The 19,874-nt window shown below is 65.0% G+C and overlaps 2 protein-coding genes across 2 annotated transcripts; both read right to left on the reverse strand.

Moving 5' to 3' along the window:
- Positions 1–959: 959 nt before the first annotated feature.
- Positions 960–4,733, reverse strand: CLPP (caseinolytic mitochondrial matrix peptidase proteolytic subunit). The gene is made up of 7 exons (XM_065575734.1): positions 4,659–4,733; positions 3,996–4,097; positions 3,450–3,521; positions 2,830–2,926; positions 2,476–2,663; positions 2,045–2,150; positions 960–1,495 (listed from the first exon to the last, which is right to left on the reverse strand). Exons 1-7 carry the CDS (start codon positions 4,674–4,676, stop codon positions 1,332–1,334), a joined length of 747 nt encoding a protein of 248 aa, XP_065431806.1. The 5' UTR covers positions 4,677–4,733; the 3' UTR covers positions 960–1,331.
- Positions 4,734–11,563: 6,830 nt separating this feature from the next.
- MISP3 (MISP family member 3) lies at positions 11,564–18,767 on the reverse strand. The gene is made up of 4 exons (XM_005310685.5): positions 18,486–18,767; positions 15,553–17,584; positions 13,688–13,770; positions 11,564–12,555 (listed from the first exon to the last, which is right to left on the reverse strand). Exons 2-4 carry the CDS (start codon positions 17,552–17,554, stop codon positions 12,463–12,465), a joined length of 2,178 nt encoding a protein of 725 aa, XP_005310742.3. The 5' UTR covers positions 17,555–17,584; positions 18,486–18,767; the 3' UTR covers positions 11,564–12,462.
- Between the last annotated feature and the right edge of the window lie 1,107 nt (positions 18,768–19,874).

Here is a 19,874-nt window from a genome sequence, read left to right on the forward strand (position 1 = left end):
GGGCAGCGCTGCCCCCGCTGGGCACTCAGGGGCCTGGTGCTGCAGGACACTGGGGGGGGGGGGGGGCTCTGGATCTGGCCCCACAGGGCAGGTGCTCGGCCTGGGGGGTCCCTCGCAATCAGTGCTGATCCCAATGCCCTAGGATGGCGCTAGGGGGCGCTGTGCTACCCCCAGGAGGGAAAACTGAGGCCCACAGAAGATTCAATCCGCACCGGAGTCGACCCCAACCCCCCCTTTACGCAGCTCCCTGCTGCCTTCCCTCGAATCCCCTCTGCCGTCAGCCCGACGGGCTCGTCTTTCCCTCCTGGCCTGGACGACCCCACAGGACGAGACCCGCGTGCTCCCCTCTCCCCCTCCTCCCGGGCCAACGCCCCCTTGCTCCAGGTCAGACGTTCCCTGTGCTCTACCCGGGCTAGCTTTAAAAGGCTCCGGCCGCCGGCCTGTCCCGCCCCTCCCCAGGGGCAGAGCACGACCCAGGCCAGTGCATTACGTCACCCTTCTACAAGAGCCAGCGTGGACCTGCCCTGCCCCACCCCAGAGCTGGCCACATTTCAGTCCAGAGTGAACCAGACCCTTGTGTGGCATTGCTGTGCGCTGTTAAATAGCTGCTGCGCTCCACCCCAGAGGTGGCTGCTGCAAACCCTCCTTGGGGTCTTTCCACAAACAGTCCTATGCAAAAAACACACTCGCTGGTCAGCAAAGACCTGCTGAGAATCCCTCCTGAGCAGGGACTGTCCCAGCTGCTGGGGGGGAGGGGGGCACACAGCACTGGGCTATTCCCTGCTCCCTGCGGGTCAGTGGGAAGCAGAACTCAAGTGAGAGCAGCCCCCAGGCTGCTCCAAGAGACACAAGGGGACCAGGACATGGGGAGCATAAAGACACCCCCCCCAATCTTAAGAAATATCTGTCTCACGCATCTTCACCTGCTGACGTTATAGGGGAAAGGACCCAACACAGAGTGCGAACAGCTTGGCGAGTTTAATTTAGTAACGATCATTCAGCTAACGATTCTACACCAGGAGGGGAGCGTGTCCTTGTGACCCAAAGGTACCAAAATAATCGGACCTTGCCAGACACACCCCAGCTCGGACCAACACATCTCGCCAGCTGCTGGTGGGGCACCAGAGGGGGACGCCCAGTGTGGGGTATGGGGATGGTTTCCTCTTGCATCCATCTAGCAAGCGGGGGGGGGGAGGGGGAGTAATCTCAGCATGGGGCCCTGCCGCCCCCACCCCTCTGCTTCGCGGGGTTGGTGTCTCCCAGCTTCTTCTCTCCTGGCTGGAACGATCCCCAGCCGCCTCTGTCGGTTCCCATCCGAGCCCAGAGGGCTCTCAGGGCTCAGCCGAGGAAGAGGAGGAAGGCGGGGAAGGCTCTTTCTGGACCAGCTCCGGCTCGTCCTCCCCGTCATGAGGGGGGTGGACCAGCACCTTGTCCAGGATCCCGAACTCCTGGGCTTCCATGGGGCTCATGTAGCGATCTCTCTCCATGGCGGACTCTGCAGGACAAGAGCACGGGGAAGGTGAAGGGTGCCCTGGGCTGGGGGGAGCCTCTAGACCCTAGCCCAGGGCACATCACCCTCTAGTGACTGACCCAAAGAGAGAGGGGGGATAAAAGCCTTAACACTGCAGCAGCCACTGGAGATCCCCCTGGAGTTCCCACATCTGGAGCTGAAGAGCAGAGGGGTCTAGCCCCGCTGGGGCTCTGGAGTTAACAAACCCCTGCACTGCTCGAGATATTTCACCCCATCAGTCTGGCCTACAGCATCCATTCCTTCCTGACCCCTGCAGTCGCAAGCAGCTGATGCCCTGAAGCATGAGGGCTGATCGCTCTGCCTTCGGGATCTGAACTTTGACCTCTCCACACGAGGGGAAGGGGGTCTGGATCCAGGCCCATTGGTGACGGGGGCCGCACTCCCTCCCATTTCACCCACGGAACGGAGACGTTTTGGGAAGCCCAGTACTGCTGTCCCCGCCTTCCCCTCCCCCATCAGCCTCTCTCCACCGGAGACCCCAGAGGACGGCTGGGAGATTTCGGGGGCACTCACCGATCACCTCCAGGGGCTGCTTGGTGTGCTTGGCATACAGCCCGTTAATCTGCTTCTTCAGCGTCAGGATCTCCTCGGCTTGGATGGCGATGTCCGTGGCTTGCCCCTGCGGGGAGGCACCGTGAGGTGCAGCCTGGTTTCACGGAGCCCCCACCCCGACTAGTCCAACTGCACCAGGCGCAGAGCACAGCTGCGCCAAACTCGTCCCAGGCATCGCCCGGGAACGATCGGGAGTCTCTATCCACTCGGGGACGGCGACCTTAGGTCAAAGGTCCCCCCAACCCAGAGGGACCCCCAAGACCAGCAGCCAGAGGGGAACCCGCCCCCGTGGTCCAATCATTCCTCATCAGTGCCTGCTGGGGTGGCCCCCGTACGTCCCCCACCCCAGGGCTCCCACTCCCATCCGGGGGCATATCGGTGCCCGGACTCACCCGCGCCCCTCCCGAAGGCTGGTGAATCATGATGCGGGAGTTGGGCAGGGAGTGCCTCATGCCCTGGGAGCCGGCAGCCAGGAGCAGCGACCCCATGCTGGCCGCCTGCCCCACGCACCAGGTGCAGATGGGGTTCAGGATGTACTGCATGGTGTCGTAGATGGCCAGCCCCGAGGTCACGGCACCACCTAGAGGGAGAACGGAGAATGATGGCGAGGACCCAGCAGGGGGATGGCTGGAGGGAGCAAGGCTCCAGCACTGGCTGCTCCAGTCCCTGCCTCTGCCAGCAGGGGGCACTTCGGGGCACGGCCGGCTGTTCTCAGGGTGGCGCTCGCGGTCTGGGCTCCCACTCACCGGGGCTGTTGATGTACATGTGGATTGGCTTCTTGTTGCTCTCTGACTGCAGGAAGAGCAGCTGGGCAATGACCAGACTGGCCACCCCATCGTCGATCTGCAGAGGGTGGAGAGAGAGGTGGCAGCAACCTGGGGAACTCCCTGCTGCAGGGGCTTGGAGAAGCAAATGCAGCGGCGGGGGCGGTTTGAGGCTTTTCCCCCCAAGGCCGAATCATTTCACGACCATTAACTCTCGTGGCTCAGAGAGGGAAGATCAGGGGGAGGCAGCCTCCTGCTTCAGGGCGCATGGCTGTCAGGGGTCAGGAAGGAATTCTGCTAGCTCAAACCACTCCTCACCACCATGTGGGGTGGAACGCCTCCTCTGGTGCCCATTGGTCTGGTCCAGTCCATTATTTGGGGTGATGAATACAGGGATAGAAGGGCCCATTGGTCTGACAGCACAGCAAGAGGGTTTGCTGGCCCCCTGGTCCAGTGTGTGTGTGGGGCTCTGGCCCAGAAGGACACTAGAGTGGCTGACCCCGTGCCCCCGTTAGAGACAGGGCCCCCCCCCTTTATCTCCTGTTGGGTGGGGGCTGCGCGAGCCCAGGGTGGCTGGGCCAGGAGCTGCCACGGACACTCACCGGCCCCATGACGCACACGATCCTCTCTCGCAGCAGCCGGGAGTAAATGTCGTAGGCTCTCTCGCCGCGGCCCTGCAACACACACCCGGAGCTCAGCCCACGGCCAGCACTCCTCCAGGGGCAGGGAGGGAGTGCGGGGGGCACAGAGGGGCGCCTGGGAGGGGAGCAGGATTCATGATCGCGTGTGGGAGCAGCTCACAAGTGAAATGAGTTTGGTGGGGCTCAGTTCAGCTGCTAGACAATGTTAACAGCTCAGCCCAAAAGCCAACACCTGAACAGGCCCTGTCCAGAGAGACCCAGGGCTGGGCTAGAGGGGGCTGTGGGTCTGGAGTGAGGGGCACCGGCTGGGCTGGGCTAGCTGGGAGATACGGGTCAGGAGTGAGGGGCACTGGCAGGGCTGGGCTGGCAGGGGGCTGCGTGTCGGGAGTGAGGGGCACCGGCTGGGCTGGGCTGGGCTGGCAGGGGGCTGCGGGTCGGGAGTGAGGGGCACCGGCTGGGCTGGGCTGGCAGGGGGCTGTGGGTCGGGAGTGAGGGGCACCGGCTCACCGTCTGCTCCACCACGATGGGGATGAGCGGGATGTGGCTCACTGGCGTGCGGTGGAGGCTCCGGAGTGCGGTCACTGCCTGGCAGCCGGGCCGGAGGGCGCGCTGGGGACAGACCCGGACAGTTAGGGGAGAATGAACCGCTGCCCCCGCCCCACCCGGGGATAGGTCACTTCCTAGCACTCCTGCCCCCTCCACCCCCAACCCGCTCTGTGCCCAGCTCCCGCTCCACACTGCAGCACCCCCCTGCCCTGCTGCCACCGGAGCCCGAGGCAGGGACCCCCCCCATCTCCTCCAAACAAGGGCCTGCCCCCGGCACCCCCACACCAGGGAGGGAGCTGAGCCCAGCACCACCGATGGAATCTGATGAAATCCTCACTTCCTACTCTAACCACCAGCCGGGAGAGAACCCAGGAGTCCGGGCTCCCAGCCCCCTGCTCTAACCCACCAGCCTCACTCCGCTCCCCGAGCCAGGCAGAGAACCCAGGAGTCCTGGCTCCCAGCCCCCCCTGCTCTAACCACTAGACCCCACTCCCCTCCCAGAGCCGGGCAGAGAACCCAGGAGTCCGGGCTCCCAGCCCCCCGCTCTAACCCACCGCCCCACTCCGCTCCCCGAGCCAGGCAGAGAACCCAGGAGTCCGGGCTCCCAGCCCCCTCCCCACTCACTGCTATTCTCAGCAGCATCTTCTCACTCCAACCCAGCCCCACCCCCTCCCTGCCCCCGCGCCCCGGAAGTGATGCCCTGCCCCTCCCCTCAGGAGGTGGAGCCTGTGGGAGGCATGTGATCAGGGCTCCTCAGAATGGAACTACAGCTCCCAGCATGCATGGCGCTGCCGCAGTGACTGCTGGGGATTGTAGTTCTATCCCCTGGGCTGCTAGTTGGAGAAGGTGGAGAGGGGTCTAGTGGTTAGAGCGGGGTGGGGGGGGGGTTAAAAGCCAGGACTCCTGGGTTCTCTCCCCAGCTCTGAGAGGAGAGTGGGATCTAGTGGTTAGAGCAGGGGGCTGGGAGCCAGGACTCCTCGATTCTCTCCCCAGCTCTGGGAGGGGAGTGGGGTCTAGTGGTTAGAGCAGAGGGGCTGGGAGCCCGGACTCCTGGGTTCTATCCCCGGCTCTGGGAGGAGAGCGGGGTCTAGTGGTCAGAGCAGGGGGGGCTGGGAGCCCGGACTCCTGGGTTCTATCCCCGGCTCGGGGAGGGGAGTGGGGTTTAGTGGTCAGAGCAGGGGGCTGGGAGCCAGGACTCCTCGATTCTCTCCCCAGCTCTGGGAGGGGAGTGGGGTCTAGTGGTTAGAGCAGGGGGGCTGGGAGCCAGGACTCCTGGGTTCTATCCCCGGCTCTGGGAGGAAAGCAGGGTCTAGTGGTCAGACCAGGGGGGGGCTGGGAGCCAGGACTCCTGGGTTCTCCGCCCCTTCCCCCGCCAGCATGATGACTTTGTGACCCAGTGCAATGGCTTTATGTGGTGGTGTCGTTGTGACTAGGACACAGCTGCTGACCAACACCCCCCTCCCCCCCCCCGAGAGCTGGGGATGGAACCCAGGAGTCCTGAGTCTCCGCTCCAAACCACCCCCTAAAGAGGGCGACGCTGTGTCCAGAGCCAGCCTGGCCGTGATGGAGGAAGTGAGACAGATGATTCCTCAGGGCCCTGGTAGAGGCTTTCACCCCCCTGACTGTGGGTGGCAGCCCAGTGCCGAGCCGCCCCCACCCACCTCAGGGTCTCTAGTGCCCACCCAGATTTCACACCCCATGTTCTGCATCGCCCAGTCCATTGGGGAACCTGGCAGAGCCTGCAGCCCCCGCACACACCACACAGGGGCAGCAAGGAGCGAGGAATAGCCAGGCAGCCCGTTAGAAGTTGGGGGGCCAGGGTGGGGTCTCCCCATCCTGTCTCTCTCTCCAGCCCAGGTGCCCCCACAGGCTTGGTGCCATTGTGGCGGACGTTGGAGACACAACAGCCCCTGTAGGAATTGGGCTGAGACCTGCCCAACTCGATCCACCCAGGGACCGCAGAACAGGCTGGGTGTGAGAGGGGAGTGGCGGGCAGGCCACAGAGCCAGGCCCTGGCACTTGGGAAGGGCACCAGGATTTACGAGGTGTTAATTGATGGCGTGTGCCTGTCCCCACAAAGGCGCCACGCCCAGGGTGTGAGAACAGAGGGTGAAACCGGGCAATGATTAGATTGCGGAGGTGGGTCAGCTAGCGGGGACAAACCTCAGATGACTCAGATCACACCCCCTGGTCTCCCACTAGACCCCATGCCCCCACTGGAGACGAGGATAGAACCCAGGAGTCCCTGTACCCCTCTGAGCTCAGTGGCGTGTCTCTCTGTTTAGAACAATGTAGCTAAAGTTTAGGGAATTCTCACTTTGGGGGGTCTTTGAATCCAGGGTTCACTTTGGGATTTAACTGCTGTAGTTCATGCTGCTCCTCCCCTAGGCAATGAGATATAGGTGTTAAAGCAGGGGCAGGGTAGGGACCCTGGACTCCTGGGTTCTGTCCCTGGCTGTGGGAGGGGAATGGGGTCTAGTGGTTACTGCAGGACTCTGGGGTTTTATTCCGCACTCCACTGACACGCTGTGTCCTTGGGTGAGGCACGCTCAGTGCCTCAGTTTCCCCTGTGTAGCCAGGGGCAAACACTTCCTGAGTTTCCCAGGAAGGGCCCCAGGAGCGGAGCCCTTTGGGCCAAGTCCATCCAAGATGTTACTGCAGGGCAAAGTGTTCTCACCCGGCCTCCTCCCCGCCCGCAGTAACTATCCCAAGGCAACTGGGAAAGAAGATAGGGCGCTCCCACGTGTCAGCGTCATTCCCTGTCCCCCGGGCGTGGGACGGTGCGATCCAGAGCTGGGGGGAGTGCAGTCTGAAGGACGACACCAGGCGCCCAGAGCAGCCGGGAGAACACGCCACAGAGAGGGAACTGGGGTGGCTTGGTTAGAGCGGGAGGGGAGCTGGGAGCCAGGACTCCTGGGTTCTCTCCCCGGCTCTGGGAGGGGAGTGGGGTCTAGTGGTTAGAGCAGGGGAGCTGGGAGCCAGGACTCCTGGGTTCTTTCCCTGGCTCTGGGAGGGGAGTGGGGTCTAGTGGTTAGAGCGGGGGGGGGGAGCTGGGAGCCAGGACTCCTGGGTTCTCTCCCCAGCTCTGGGAAGGGGGTGGTCTCTAGTGGTTAGAGCAGTGGGGGGGGGCTGGTCACCAGGACTCCTGGGTTCTCTCCCCAGCTCTGGGAGGGGAGTGGGGTCTAGTGGTTAGAGCAGGGGGGGCTGGGAGCCAGGACTCCTGGGTTCTCTCCCCGGCTCTGGGAGGGGAGTGGGGTCTAGTGGTTAGAGCGGGGGAGCTGGTAGTCAATGGGACCCATCCCCAGCTGGTGGGTCTCAGTGGAGCTGGGTTGCTTTACGACAGGAGAGGAGCTGGCTCCTTGGGAGCCGATCCTGGGCCCGGGGCCCGGTACACACTAGTGCAAACTGCGGGGGAAATTCCCTGCCTCCCCCATTGGCCTGGTGGAAATGCCGTGTGGGAGGAGCGAGCACCACACCTGCTGGGGAGATGCTGTGGTTGCCAAGGGTCACTGCTGAGATTTGGTCCCCGCCTGGGGCTGCCAGGCGTGTCCCACTCACCCCGCGTGAGTCACAGAGCCTGAGTTGCTTCTTCCTGGCACCGATTCCCGGCACTCCCTGGGCTCCAGCAGCAACCCCAGGGCTGTTTGCTGACTCACAGGGCCCCTGGCTCCCCCCAGAGCAGGGCGCAGGCACAGGGTGGGGTAGGTCTATTGCCCATTGGGCACTCACATCTCTAACCCACTGAGAGGGGCACAGGGGGCACCAGCTCTGATCCGGCCCCAGGGCTGGGGACGGGATGGCGGGGGGGAGGGGGGGGGGCGGGATTGGGGCCTGTCTTCTCTAGGGGGCACCGGCTCCAATCAGGCGAGACCAAGATTCATTCCCCTCTGACAGAGGCTTGGTGTGAAATGAGTTTGGGGGGTCTCAGGCCAGGGGGTCCGTAGCGCTGGCTGGCAGCTCAGCGCTGGCTGGGCCATGGAGCCAGAGCGGCTGCTCCCTCGGTTCCCGTGCGGGCAGGAGCTGCCCCGGTGCTCAGGCCAGGCGGTGGAAGCCCCGAGCTGGGCGCTGGGGGAGAATTTCTGAGCGGAATCTCCAGACAGCCCAGCCGCTTCCAGCCCCCGCCCTGGCCTGAGCCCAGGCCGCCGCTGGAGTCAGCTGTTATACTGTGGTAGCGGCCAAAGTACTTCTCCCCCCAACGCCATACACTGATGGAACCCAGGAGTCCTGGCTCCCAGCTCCCTGCTCTAACCACCAGACCCCACTCCCCTCCCAGAGCTGGGATAGAACCCAGGAGTCCTGGCGCCCAGCCCCCTGCTCTAACCACTAGACCCCGCTCCCCTCCCAGAGCTGGGATAGAACCCAGGAGTCCTGGCGCCCAGCCCCCTGCTCTAACCACTAGACCCCGCTCCCCTCCCAGAGCTGGGATAGAACCCAGGAGTCCTGGCGCCCAGCCCCCTGCTCTAACCACTAGACCCCGCTCCCCTCCCAGAGCTGGGATAGAACCCAGGAGTCCTGGCTCCCAGCCCCCCTGCTCTAACCACTAGCCCCCACTCCCCTCCCAGAGCTGGGGAGAGAACCCAGGAGTCCTGGCTCCCAGCCCCCCTGCTCTAACCACTCTCCCCCACTCCCCTCCCAGAGCTGGGATAGAACCCAGGAGTCCTGGCTCCCAGCCCCCCTGCTCTAACCACTAGCCCCCACTCCCCTCCCAGAGCTGGGATAGAACCCAGGAGTCCTGGCTCCCCTCCTGTTTCGTGTGGGAAATGTTATGAGGCCAAAGTCCCAGCTCCCAGAGGCAGCTACTGCTTCAGCTTGGACTTCCCCCTGGGAGAGCAGTGGGGTCTAGTGGTCAGAGCAGGGAGCGCTGGGAGTCAGGACTCCTGGGTTCTCTCCCCATTGCGGGGAGGAAGCAGGCTCTAGTGGTTAGACCCCTAGCTCTGGCACAGAATTCAGCTCCCTGCCCCCTCCCGGGCAGATTAGCGACTGTTTCACTCCCACTTTCCCAGCGCCTTTTCATCCTGGACTTTTCTATCTAGACAGGAAAAGAAACAAAGAGCCCGTTCAACGTTAGCTGCATGGCACCGGCCCCAGCCGCCCGTGGGCACGGACCTCACAGGGCTGGAGCACCCAGCTCCCAGCCCCCTCGCGCTGTGCGAGCTCACCCCCTCTCCACCTCAGGATCCACGCACTAGTGCCAGGACTCTCACTTCCCCCGCCCTGATCTCGGCCGGGGTCTGGGCAGCGCCCGGCCCGACAGGGCCCTGATCTCAGCTGGGGTCTGGGCAGCGCCCGGCCCGACGGGGCCCTGATCTCGGTCGGGGTCTGGGCAGCGCCCGGCCCGACAGGGCCCTGATCTCAGCTGGGGTCTGGGCAGCGCCCGGCCCGACGGGGCCCTGATCTCGGTCGGGGTCTGGGCAGCGCCCGGCCCGACAGGGCCCTGATCTTGGTCAGGGTCTGAGCAGTGCCTGGCACAGTGGGGCGCTGATCTTGGTTGGCCTGGCACAGTAGTCTAGATGGTCTAGATGGGCCCTGACCATTTGCTCCTCCATAGCGTCCCAGAAGGCAGCCGTACATGGGTCATTTTTTCAGTTGCATGGGCCCCCAATTTGAAGCCAAAGAAGCCTCCCACGCCGTGTACTCCATGAATTTCACACTGATTTCCTGCCCCCATCTGTGCACCCTGCCCCAGCCCATTTCACCATCCATCTCTGCTCTGGAAGGAGCTGGCATGACCCTGCATGGCCCATTACTGGCGAGCCACAAGTCAGGACGGTGTGCGGCTTGCTGGGCTCCCCAGCCCACCCCGGGGCACTGGGTCATGACTCAGGTTAGGGGAGATCCTGCCTGAAGCTACAGGGGGGCTTTGATCCCAAAAGGAGCCCCACCAGGTGCCCCCCAAGCCCAGCACCACTTTCAATGGGGAGAACAAATTTCAGCCGTGGCTTCTATCCACGGCACGACAGAATCAGGGACACGCCAGAGATGCCAGCTCAGCGTCAAGGCCAGTGACTTATCTCGGGCTGGGCTGGCGCGGTGCCAGCCAGAACGCTGGACACGGGCCCACATGGGCCCATCCTTTGCTGACAGCTGCCCCGTGTATCAGCCGGCCTTGGAGACGTGGCTTGAGACTTCCCAGCTAAACAGCTGTGGCTTATCTGTGAGTCGATCTGGCACATCGGGCTGCTTTCTCCATTCCTCTGTGGAGCGAAGCCGTGGTCCCTCTGCCCGTCGCCGGCCTCCAGTCCCGTGTGCACCCCTGGGGAAGCCAGATGCCCCCACCCCCCAATGGTGACACCGCATGGCGCCGGCTGGGGCTCCCAAGAGCCTGTCTGCATCCCCCGGTGTGTTTGCCCAGGCTGCAAGGCGTGGCCACGGGGTGGGGTCAGCCCAGGGGAGCCCTTAAGCAAATGCCGAATTGATCCCACGGCCGAATACGGCTCTCACTGACACGAGCTTCCGCAGCTGTCGATGGGGTCACTGCTGTTTTACACCTCTAAGGGAGGGGAGGATCCGGCCCCCGTGAACAGCCAAGGTCATCGAAACCCAGCCAGCTGTCATATCGCCCTGATCTCTGTGCCGCTCCCTTGAACTGCTGCAGGGGAGCTCGGCTGGTCGCTTTCACTCTGTGCGTGCCGGCCCCGCTGGCGTAAACCCTGTGCATCGCTCCAGGGCAATCAGGCTGCTTTACGCCCAGAAGGGATCTGGGCCCATCTCCGGCGCTAGGTCCAAGGCTGTTCCCCTCATTATTAGTGGTTATTGAGTAATCAAAACCTCCGCCGGACTTTGACGCCTGAACGGGGGTTACGGCCATGTGCTGGTGCACTCCCCGGGGCGGGGCGGGGCGATCATCCCTCTTTGTCAGACTAGGGAAACTGAGGCCGGGAGGGACGCAGACTCGCCTACAGACGGAGGTCGGGGTGTGTGTATTTTCCCCCCAGCTCCTCCACCTCTATACACCGTCCTCAGTGAAATGTACCAAGGGACGGGAACTGTAACCATTGAAAACAGGCCCACGCGCCCCAGCCAGGCTGACGCGGCTCGCCGGAGCCACAGCGGACGGGGGTCTATGACACCCTGCTGTGATAGCTGCTCGAGCTGGAGAGGCTGCCACCTCTGCGCATCCCTGGGCTTGGCCGAACTGGCCCGTGGCTGGGCCTTTAGGCCTATCTGGTCCCCGGTGGCTGCAGGTGCCTGACGTCTGTGTCACTTAGAGCAGCTGGGAGCGGCTCTATTTTATAGCAGCCCAGGGCCGCTCTGCAGTGGTGAATTCCCAGAGTAACGTCTGCTATGGGGCCTCCCAGCTCTTCCCACCATCTACCCCAGCCAGCCAGCCCCTCCCCACTTGATCCAGTCTGTCCTCGCTCAGGCAAAACTCCCATGGAAATCGCACTTTGCGAGCTGGCTCGTGCAGTGTCGGCACATAAAACCTAATTCATTTGATTACTGTTGATGAATCCGCCAGGGTGGCCCTGCTGCGACGGCACAATCTCGACCCCCTTTGCATCGTTGCAGCAATAAGTGAAGTCACTTGGTGCTTTTCCTTTCGTTTATTGATTCTTTTTCTTAAACCCTTTTCGCTTAAAACGCCCAGTAGCGTCTTCCCAAGATGATTTCATGCCTGAGCACAATCTACTCTGGCGGCTTGTTTCAGAAGCGACTGCTTCTGGGGAGGAGACCATTTGAGGCTTAATACGTTTGGGATCAAAGTTATACTAGTATTTTGGCCAAATGTTCATGATTTCTGCCGCGGGACGCATTATCATCCCACTATTTAAAAGATAGAGAAACTGAGGCACGGAGTGGTGAAATGACTTGGATAAGGACATGTAGGAAATCAGTGGCAGAGCTGGGCCTAGAACCCAGGCGTCCCAAGGCCAATAGTAATCCCACCCAACCCAGAGTTCAAAGAGATGGCGATTCTGATCCACACGTTTTACGAGCTTGCCTGTGTGTTTTACTACAATAGAGAACCAGGTTCTGATTGCCTTTACACTGGTGTGACTCTGGAGTCACCCCATTTGAGTGATTCTGGAGTCACACCGGGATAGCTCAGCTCAGTGCCTAGTCTGGAGTATTAAAGGCCTCATTCTTCCATGGATTCCAAAATCCCTTTAATGTGGGATTTGGCTTGCTCTAAAAAATAATCAACTACAATGCGTTTCACCTAGGTCTCTCCTGATTGGTCCATGGAGAAAGCTGGGGTGGGAGGAGGCGAAGCAAAGTAGTTCATCACCCAATCAAAGCGGCCTGGGTGGTCACATGCATTAAAGCTTTGTCCAATCAGGTAGGTGGGAAGGGCACATGGTGGTTCCAGTAGTGGGATCCTGGAAGGATCAAGGTGGGGGGGGGTAGGTTCTAGAGCAGGATGGGAGATGCTGGGATGTCCCCCACCCCCCACATTTTCTCTCCCTTCCCTCCTCGGCGCTGCTCCCTACTCCTGGCTCTCCGGGTTGCTGACAGCTCCTGACTCCCACCGCTGGATTAAGGCATTTTTCTGGCGAAGGCTCCGGGGGCTTTTCTCCACCTGTGGCAGGGATGGGACAGCGTAAGCCACTGAGGACAACAAAGGCAGAGATCTAGCAAATACGTGGCTAAAGGGGAGAGGCCTTTCCCGGGAGCAAGGCAGGCCACGTGTCCATGTGCCCACTGCAGGGGCACCTCTGGAATGAACAAGGCTTGCATACCCATGGCGGGGATCGAACCCTTGACCTTCCACCACAAGGGGCTGCTGGAGGACCCAGGCTGGTGTAGTTCCTGAACCAGCCACTAGAGGATGAAGGGGATCCCGGCACCAGGGGTGTGTGCCCCCAGGCATGTCTGTTGCGAATATTGCGTGAGGAGGCGTCCATGTGAGGAGAAGCCGGTGCAGGCTCGTGTGTGTTTGAGTCCGTGTGGTTTTGTGCGTCTCTGGGTTCTATGTATGGGCGCAGCGCTCCCGTGTGGATTCATGTGTGTTGGAGCGTGTTTGTGTGGGGAGGCCACGCGTGTCCGTGTGTATGTATGTGTGCAGGGCTCACATGGTTGTGTTTATGCGGATGCACGAATGCCCCCGCTGCACGTTGTATTCATGCGTGCAATTGAGCGTGCAGGGGGGGCTCACGGCGGTGACCGTATGTCAGCCCGTGTGTGGCTGCGTGCATGCAGCTTGCAGGAGTTAGGACACTTCGACTGAATGCCCCCCCAACGGGGTTCCTCACGGAGTAGCAATGGCTCAGGGCTCTTGCGTGTAACTGCGTGTTGGAGCATGTGTCTGCGGGCAGGTAGATTCCGTGCACCTCTGTGGGCGCTTCCCCATGTTGCCGCCTTCACACGTGTCCACCCTTCCACGTGTGTTGATGGGCGTTGATGCCCGTCAGTGGCAGACAGGGCCGGCTCCAGGGTTTTTGCCGCCCCAATCAGCAAAAAGAAAAAAGAAAAGCCGCGATCGCGATCTGCGGCACTTCTACCGCCGCTGCTTTGGTCTTCGGCGGCGGGTTCTTCGCTCCAAGAGGGACCGAGGGACCCGCCGCCGAAGACTCGGACGTGCTGCCCCTCACCATTGGCCGCCCCAAGCACCTGCTTGCTAGGCTGGTGCCTGGAGCCGGCCCTGGTGGCAGAGCACGGCCCCCAGGGGTCATCGCCTGGCGGTGTGCAAGGGGGGAAAGGGGAGCAGTTACCTGGTCCAGCCCATTCTCTTGGGGGGTCCCCGACAGGGCTGGGGGAGGCCAGGTCACATCCAGCTTCCTGCAGGACGGTCTCTCTGCAACGAGAGGGAGGACAGTGGGTCAGGCTCCGCGGGCTCCCGTTGCTGCCTTCCGGGGGCTTTGCCAGGCTCCCGCCCCCCGGATTCTGTACCCTAATACATCCCCTCCCAAGAAACACTGCCTACTCCCCCGAGACCCAGCCTCAGTTTCCCTGTGCCCCCCCCACGCCATCCACCCTAGCACCCAGGTTCGTGGGAGTCACCCTGCCCCAGGGGCTGGAGGAGGATGCATGTAGGTAGGGTGACCTAGCGGCTAGGGCACTGGACCCCCATTCAGGATACCTGGGTTCTGTTCCCGGCTCTGCCAATGACCCACTTCTGGGCCTCGGTTTCCCCTCCCTCCCTGTGTCTCTCTAGACTGAGCCCTGTGGGGCAGGGACTGGCTCTCATTAGGTGTCTGCGCAGTCCCTGGGGCCCGGATTTCGGGTTGGGGGCGGAGAGGGCACAGTGCGGCACCTGGGACAAAGGGGGCCCAGTCTCAGTTCGGGGGGGCCCATGCAGCACCCAGCACAATGTGTGGGTGGGGGGGGGGTCCTGATCTTGATTGTGGCATCTGGGTACTCTTGAAATACTGATCCCTCAGCTCACGACCGTACAGCAGGGCCTGATCCCCAGAACCAGGCCGAACCCCGGCCGCTCCTGGCTCCCCCTGGGCCCCGGGCACAACCCCGCCAGCCTGCCCCCTTCCCACCACCGCTGAGTGGCTTTCCCTTTCGTTCTAGCCAAAGGTCGGCCCGGCGCCCCGCCCTGACGCAGCCACCGCTCCCTGGGTACACACCGGCTTCCCAGGTGCAGTTCTGGGCCAGCCTCTGGCTGGGCCTGGCCTGGGGGAGAGGAGCTGCTGGGATCCCTTCCCTCTCTCCCTGGGGACAGCTCCAAACTCCTCAGCCCTGGCCCCGGGACGTGCCCCACACATGCCGAGAGCGTGGCATGCACGGGAGAGACACACAGACGGGTGCACTCCCAGAGGTGCTGCTGAGACAGGCGGAGAACGTTTTAGGGGAGATAAAGCCCCCATCTCCGTGTGGGATGCACCTGTCTCTCTACAGCCCTCCAGGGCCCCCTGAACGTCCCCCCCCCGCCTCCTGTACCCCTAGATCCTCTCTCTGCACACACCTGCTTCTTCCAGGCCTTGTCCGGCTCCGGCATGGCCGGGGTGTCTTACCCCAGGGGTCGCTGTCTTTGCCACATCTGCCCCACGGGAGCCTTGCGGGAAGCAGCAGGAGAGCAAATCTGGGTGCCCGTTACCCCCTCTATCTGGACGCCCCCGCTGGCCCGTTGGCGACACTCACTGGGCACAAGTGAAATCTCAGTCATGAGGCAACCAGGAAGAGGGTCCCACTGCACTCACCTCATGGGAACAGCTCCCGGTCACAGCCGGCTGGGCTGGAACGGTACCGAGCCCCAGCGTCTCTCACCAGCGGCCCTCAGAGACGGTCAGTGTCATTAGCTCCATGTTACGGACGGGGAAACCGAGGCACAGAGTGCCGGTCGCACAGGGAGTCAGTGACAGCTGGCCATCGAACCCAGGAGTCCTGGCTCTCAGGCCTCCGTTCTCACCACCAGGCCCTGCTCCTTCCTGGAGTTGGAAAGAGAACCCGGGCGTCCTGACTCCCAGACCCCAGTTCTAGGTATGAATCAATGCTCCCACCTGGTCCCAGGGAAAGAACCCAGGAGTCCTACCTCCTAGGCCCACTGCTCTAACCGCTCACCAGCACTACCTTCCTCCAGCTGCCTCTAGACCCAGTTGGCGCAGACCCCGGTGCGCGCCCCCCTTACCTGGCTGGCTGCGGCGCGGCTCCGGCCCGTCGGCCGCCCCCTGGGCATCCGGGGGCAGGACCCAGCCATATAGACAGTGCCTCTGCTTCTGCAGCTCCTCTTCCCTCTTCTGGGCCTCCTGCACCTCGAGCTCCAGCCGGGACTGGGGGCTCCTGGAGCGCAGTCTGAAGAAGGGGTTGCCTTGGGCCGAGGGGCTCTGCTCCAGGGGGGGCTGGCGGCCGGGGCTGGGGCGCAGCAGGGTGCTGGGCTCTAGGATGACCACCTTGGCCCGGCTGTTGGCCTCGGTGAAGGACGGTCCCCGGGGGCCCTGATCCGGGGGGGTCTCGGCGCTGCTGCTGCAGGTGACCCTTGCCGGCTTCCTGGGGGAAAGGGGCTCGGGGATGGGCTGGTGCTCGAAGAGCATCTTCTTCTCCTGCAGCTCCTGGGGGGTGCCCCGGTCGTAGGTGCCCCGCACCTGGCCCAGATGCATCAGGTCTTCCTCGCGGAGCCTCTCCCGCTGGATCTCCCGCTGCATCTGGGCCCCGGCCCACTGGCGCTCCTTCTCCTTGGGCAGCTGGGCGGGCGGCTGGGCCTGGTTCAAGATGGGCTTGACCCGCACCTCCACGTACTCCTGGGTGCTCCGCGGGCTGGCCATGCCCCGTTGCCGCCTCAGGGTCTCCTCCCTCTCCTGGTGCAGCCGGATCTCCCGCTCGATGGGGGTCTCGCCGCCCGGCTTCAGGGCCGGAGCGGCTTCGCCGTCACTGGAGGGGTCCCCATTCTCCATGCTCTGCTCCGAGGCAGCTCCTGGCTCTTTGGCCCCCGCTGGGTCCCCGGCACTGGTCGGCGTGTCAGCACCGTCTGGAGCTGCGGCACTGCCCAGATCGCTGGGAGCAGCCGGGTCTTCACCGGTCGGATCTGCGGCACCGGCTGTCTCTCGTGGACCGGCTGGATCTCTGGTACCAGTCAGATCCCTGCTACCCGCTGGACCCGTGGCACCGTCTAGCTCCCCGGCACCGTCTCCCCCGGGCGAGGTCTCTCGGGGCCCGGCAGCGCTGGGTGGCACCTCGCTCGGCTCAGATTCCAGCACAGCCCCAGCTCCGACCTCACCCCGGGGTTTATTGTTGTCACCGGCTCCACCTGCCGAGCTGCCAGCTGGTCCCTCCCTCCAGCCTTCCCCGCCCCCCGGCTCCCGGCGGCTGGCGCAGGCCAGGTGGGCAGGCCCAGAGGAGTCACCAGTTGCCACGGGAGACCTTGGCACGGCCGCCTCAGGCCTGGCGCCTGCTGCCCCCTGCTGGCTGCAAGGGGTAAGGTCCCCCGGTGCCAGCAAGGATGCCCCTGGCACCAGCGTGCCATCCGGCTCGAGTGGACAGCTGCCATCCCGGCCCCCCTGGGCACCAGCGCTGACCAGCGCCCGGGGTCCCTGTTCCCCAGACGTCTGCAGATCCTTTTCGGACTCCTCCACCAGCTGCTCCGACCCTGGGGCGGTGGCCGGTGACTCGTCCCCGTGCAGGCCGGGCACCTTCTCCTCGCCTGTCTCTGTGCCTGCCGCCTCGGCGCTCTCCTGGCAGCCCTGCTCGGAGCCGTCACTCAGCTTTGGCTCCCTGGGGCTCGCTTGGCAGACGGCGTCGGCAGCTTGAAGCGGCTCCGAGGAGGGGGCGGCACCGGGGGGGTCACCGTTGCCGTCGTCCCCTCCGCAGGCTGGCCGGCCTGAGGCGTCAGCCGGGTCTGGCTGTGCTGGGGGAGCAGGGCGGGTGCTGCGGTGATCTGCCTGGCTGCCCCCCTCCCCTGGGGCAGCAGGGGACGGTCCGTGTGTTGGTGCCTCGTCCTGGCAAGTGGCGCCAGGGGGCTCGAGTGCCCCAGGCTCCCTCTCTTGTGTGACGATGGGGTCAGCGCCGCCTTCCCCTGGCCTGTGCCCCTTCCCGGGGATATCCATGCCCTCCCCGTCTGGGCACGGGCCAGCGGGGGCATCCCCCTGGCACTCCCCTGGGGCAGAGGGTGGCAGAGACGCGGCCTCCGTCGCCATCAGGGCCGGGCTGGGGCTTTCCAGCAAAACCTAGGCAGGAAGAGATGCCAGGGTGAGTACCTGGGGCTGCCCCTCGCCAGCGCACACCAGGGCGGGAGAGGGGGGGGTTAGATTTGGGGGTCAGAGGGGAGCGGAGCCTGGGAGGGGCGGCTTAAGGGGCATAAACCCGGTGGGTGCCATGAGAAATCCGAGGCTCTCAAACTACTCCGTCTCCCAGCTGATTTTCCACTTTGCCAGGGTCACCCTGAGGACGGAGGCTCGTGACGTGAGGGCGCCCGCTGCTGGCACCTGCCTGGTACCAATGTGAAGGGCTCCCCCAGGCATCACAGTGGGGGGAAGGGAGTGTCCTTCTAGCTTTAATTACCAGGCACCCGGAAGGGCAAGAGGTCCTGGGGGGCGGGGGGGCACAGACACCAGCTCCTCGTCCCAGGGGCAGAACAGGATCCCCGCGCCCATCGGCAGTGGTGTCGGGGTGCTGGCGAGCTCTGATCATCGCAGTCCCAGGGCAGGACAGTCTCCACCACCCCCTGCCCGGCTGCCCCCTGCGGACAATCGCTTCTGGGCAATGAGAGGCAGCGGGCTTGCCCCTCCCCCTCTGCACCCACCTGGGCGCCGGCTCCTGGGGGGCTACGGGGCAGCGGGGAGGGGGGAACAGCGTCTCGCCCCCAGGCACCCGACAGATGTGCACGGAGCTGCACAAGACCAGCCCGCTGAGCCAGAGTGCGGGGCCAGATCAAGGGATAGTCATAAAGTGCCCCCCCACCTCTTTTAACTGCCTCCCCGATCAGGACAGCCCCGGGGTACCAGGAGCGCCCCCCTCTTTACGCCTGGCCCAGCCCCCCTCCACGTGTCAGCCCGCCCAGCCCCCCCAGCAGAGGGAATTCACTCCTGGCCCCTCCCGCCTTGGCTGGGTCCGGCGCCCCTCACTCACGTTTCTCCGGGTGTTGGGGGGGGGGTCCCCGTTTCCCGGTGCCAGCCCCGCGCTGCCCACCTGGCCCGAGCCGCGCAGCCCCGGGGCGGCTGCACCAGGAAGGTCCCCGGGCCCCGCGGCCCCTGCGATTTATCCGGGCCGCTGAGCCAATGACACGCGCTCCACTAATCTCCGGCCGGCGCAGCCCGGGACGGGCCAGGCGAGCGCGGCCCCCGGCGCCCCCCCGGCCCCGAGCACACGCGGGGCGCGATTAACCATTAACCCGGGCCAGCGCCTGCAAAGGTGGGAGCGCCCCTGCCCCCTCCCCCCTCCCCGCAGTGCCCCCTGCCGGGACCCCCACCCCCAGCCAGCGCCCCCTGCCGGGACCCCACCCCCACCCCCACACAGCCCCCCCTGCCGGGACCCCCACCCCCAGCCAGCGCCCCTGCCCCCTCCCCGCAGCGCCTCCTGCCGGGACCCCCACCCCCACCCGCAGCCAGCGCCCCCTGCCGGGACCCCCACCCCCAGCCAGCGCCCCTGCCCGCTCCCCGCAGCGCCCCCTGCCGGGACCCCCAGCCCCAGCCAGCCCCCCCTGCCGGGACCCCCACCCCCAGCCCCAGCCAGCGCCCCCTGCCGGGACCCCCACCCCCAGCCCCAGCCAGCGCCCCCTGCCGGGACCCCCACCCCCAGCCAGCGCCCCCTGCCGGGACCCCACCCCCAGCCAGCGCCCCCTGCCGGGACCCCACCCCCACCCCCAGTCAGCGCCCCTGCCCCCTCCCCGCAGCGCCCCCTGCCGGGACCCCACCCCCACACAGCCCCCCCTGCCGGGACCCCCACCCCCAGCCCCAGCCAGCGCCCCTGCCCCCTCCCCGCAGCGCCCCCTGCCGGGACCCCCACCCCCACCCCCAGCCAGCGCCCCTCCCCCCTCCCCGCAGCGCCCCCTGCCGGGACCCCCACCCCCAGCCAGCGCCCCTGCCCCCTCCCCGCAGCGCCCCCTGCCGGAACCCCCACCCCCACCCCCAGCCAGCGCCCCCTGCCGGGACCCCCACCCCCAGCCCCAGCCAGCGCCCCTGCCCCCTCCCCGCAGCGCCCCCTGCCGGGACCCCCACCCCCAGCCAGCGCCCCCTGCCGGGACCCCCACCCCCACCTCCCTGCCCCCTCCCCGCAGCGCCCCCTGCCAGGACCCCCACTCCTACCCCCAGCCAGCGCCCCCTGGCGGGACCCCCACCCCCAGCCAGCGCCCCTGCCCCCTCCCCGCAGCGCCCCCTGCCGGGACCCCCTCCCCGCAGCGCCCCCTGCCCCCTCCCCGCAGCGTCCCCTGCCGGGACCCCCACCCCCAGCCAGCGCCCCGTGACCCCTCCCCGCAGCGCCCCCTGTCGGGACCCCCTCCCCGCAGCGCCCCCTGCCAGG

The sequence above is a fragment of the Chrysemys picta genome, chromosome 22, assembly GCF_011386835.1.
Source record: "Chrysemys picta bellii isolate R12L10 chromosome 22, ASM1138683v2, whole genome shotgun sequence".
Taxonomy (NCBI): domain Eukaryota; kingdom Metazoa; phylum Chordata; order Testudines; family Emydidae; genus Chrysemys; species Chrysemys picta.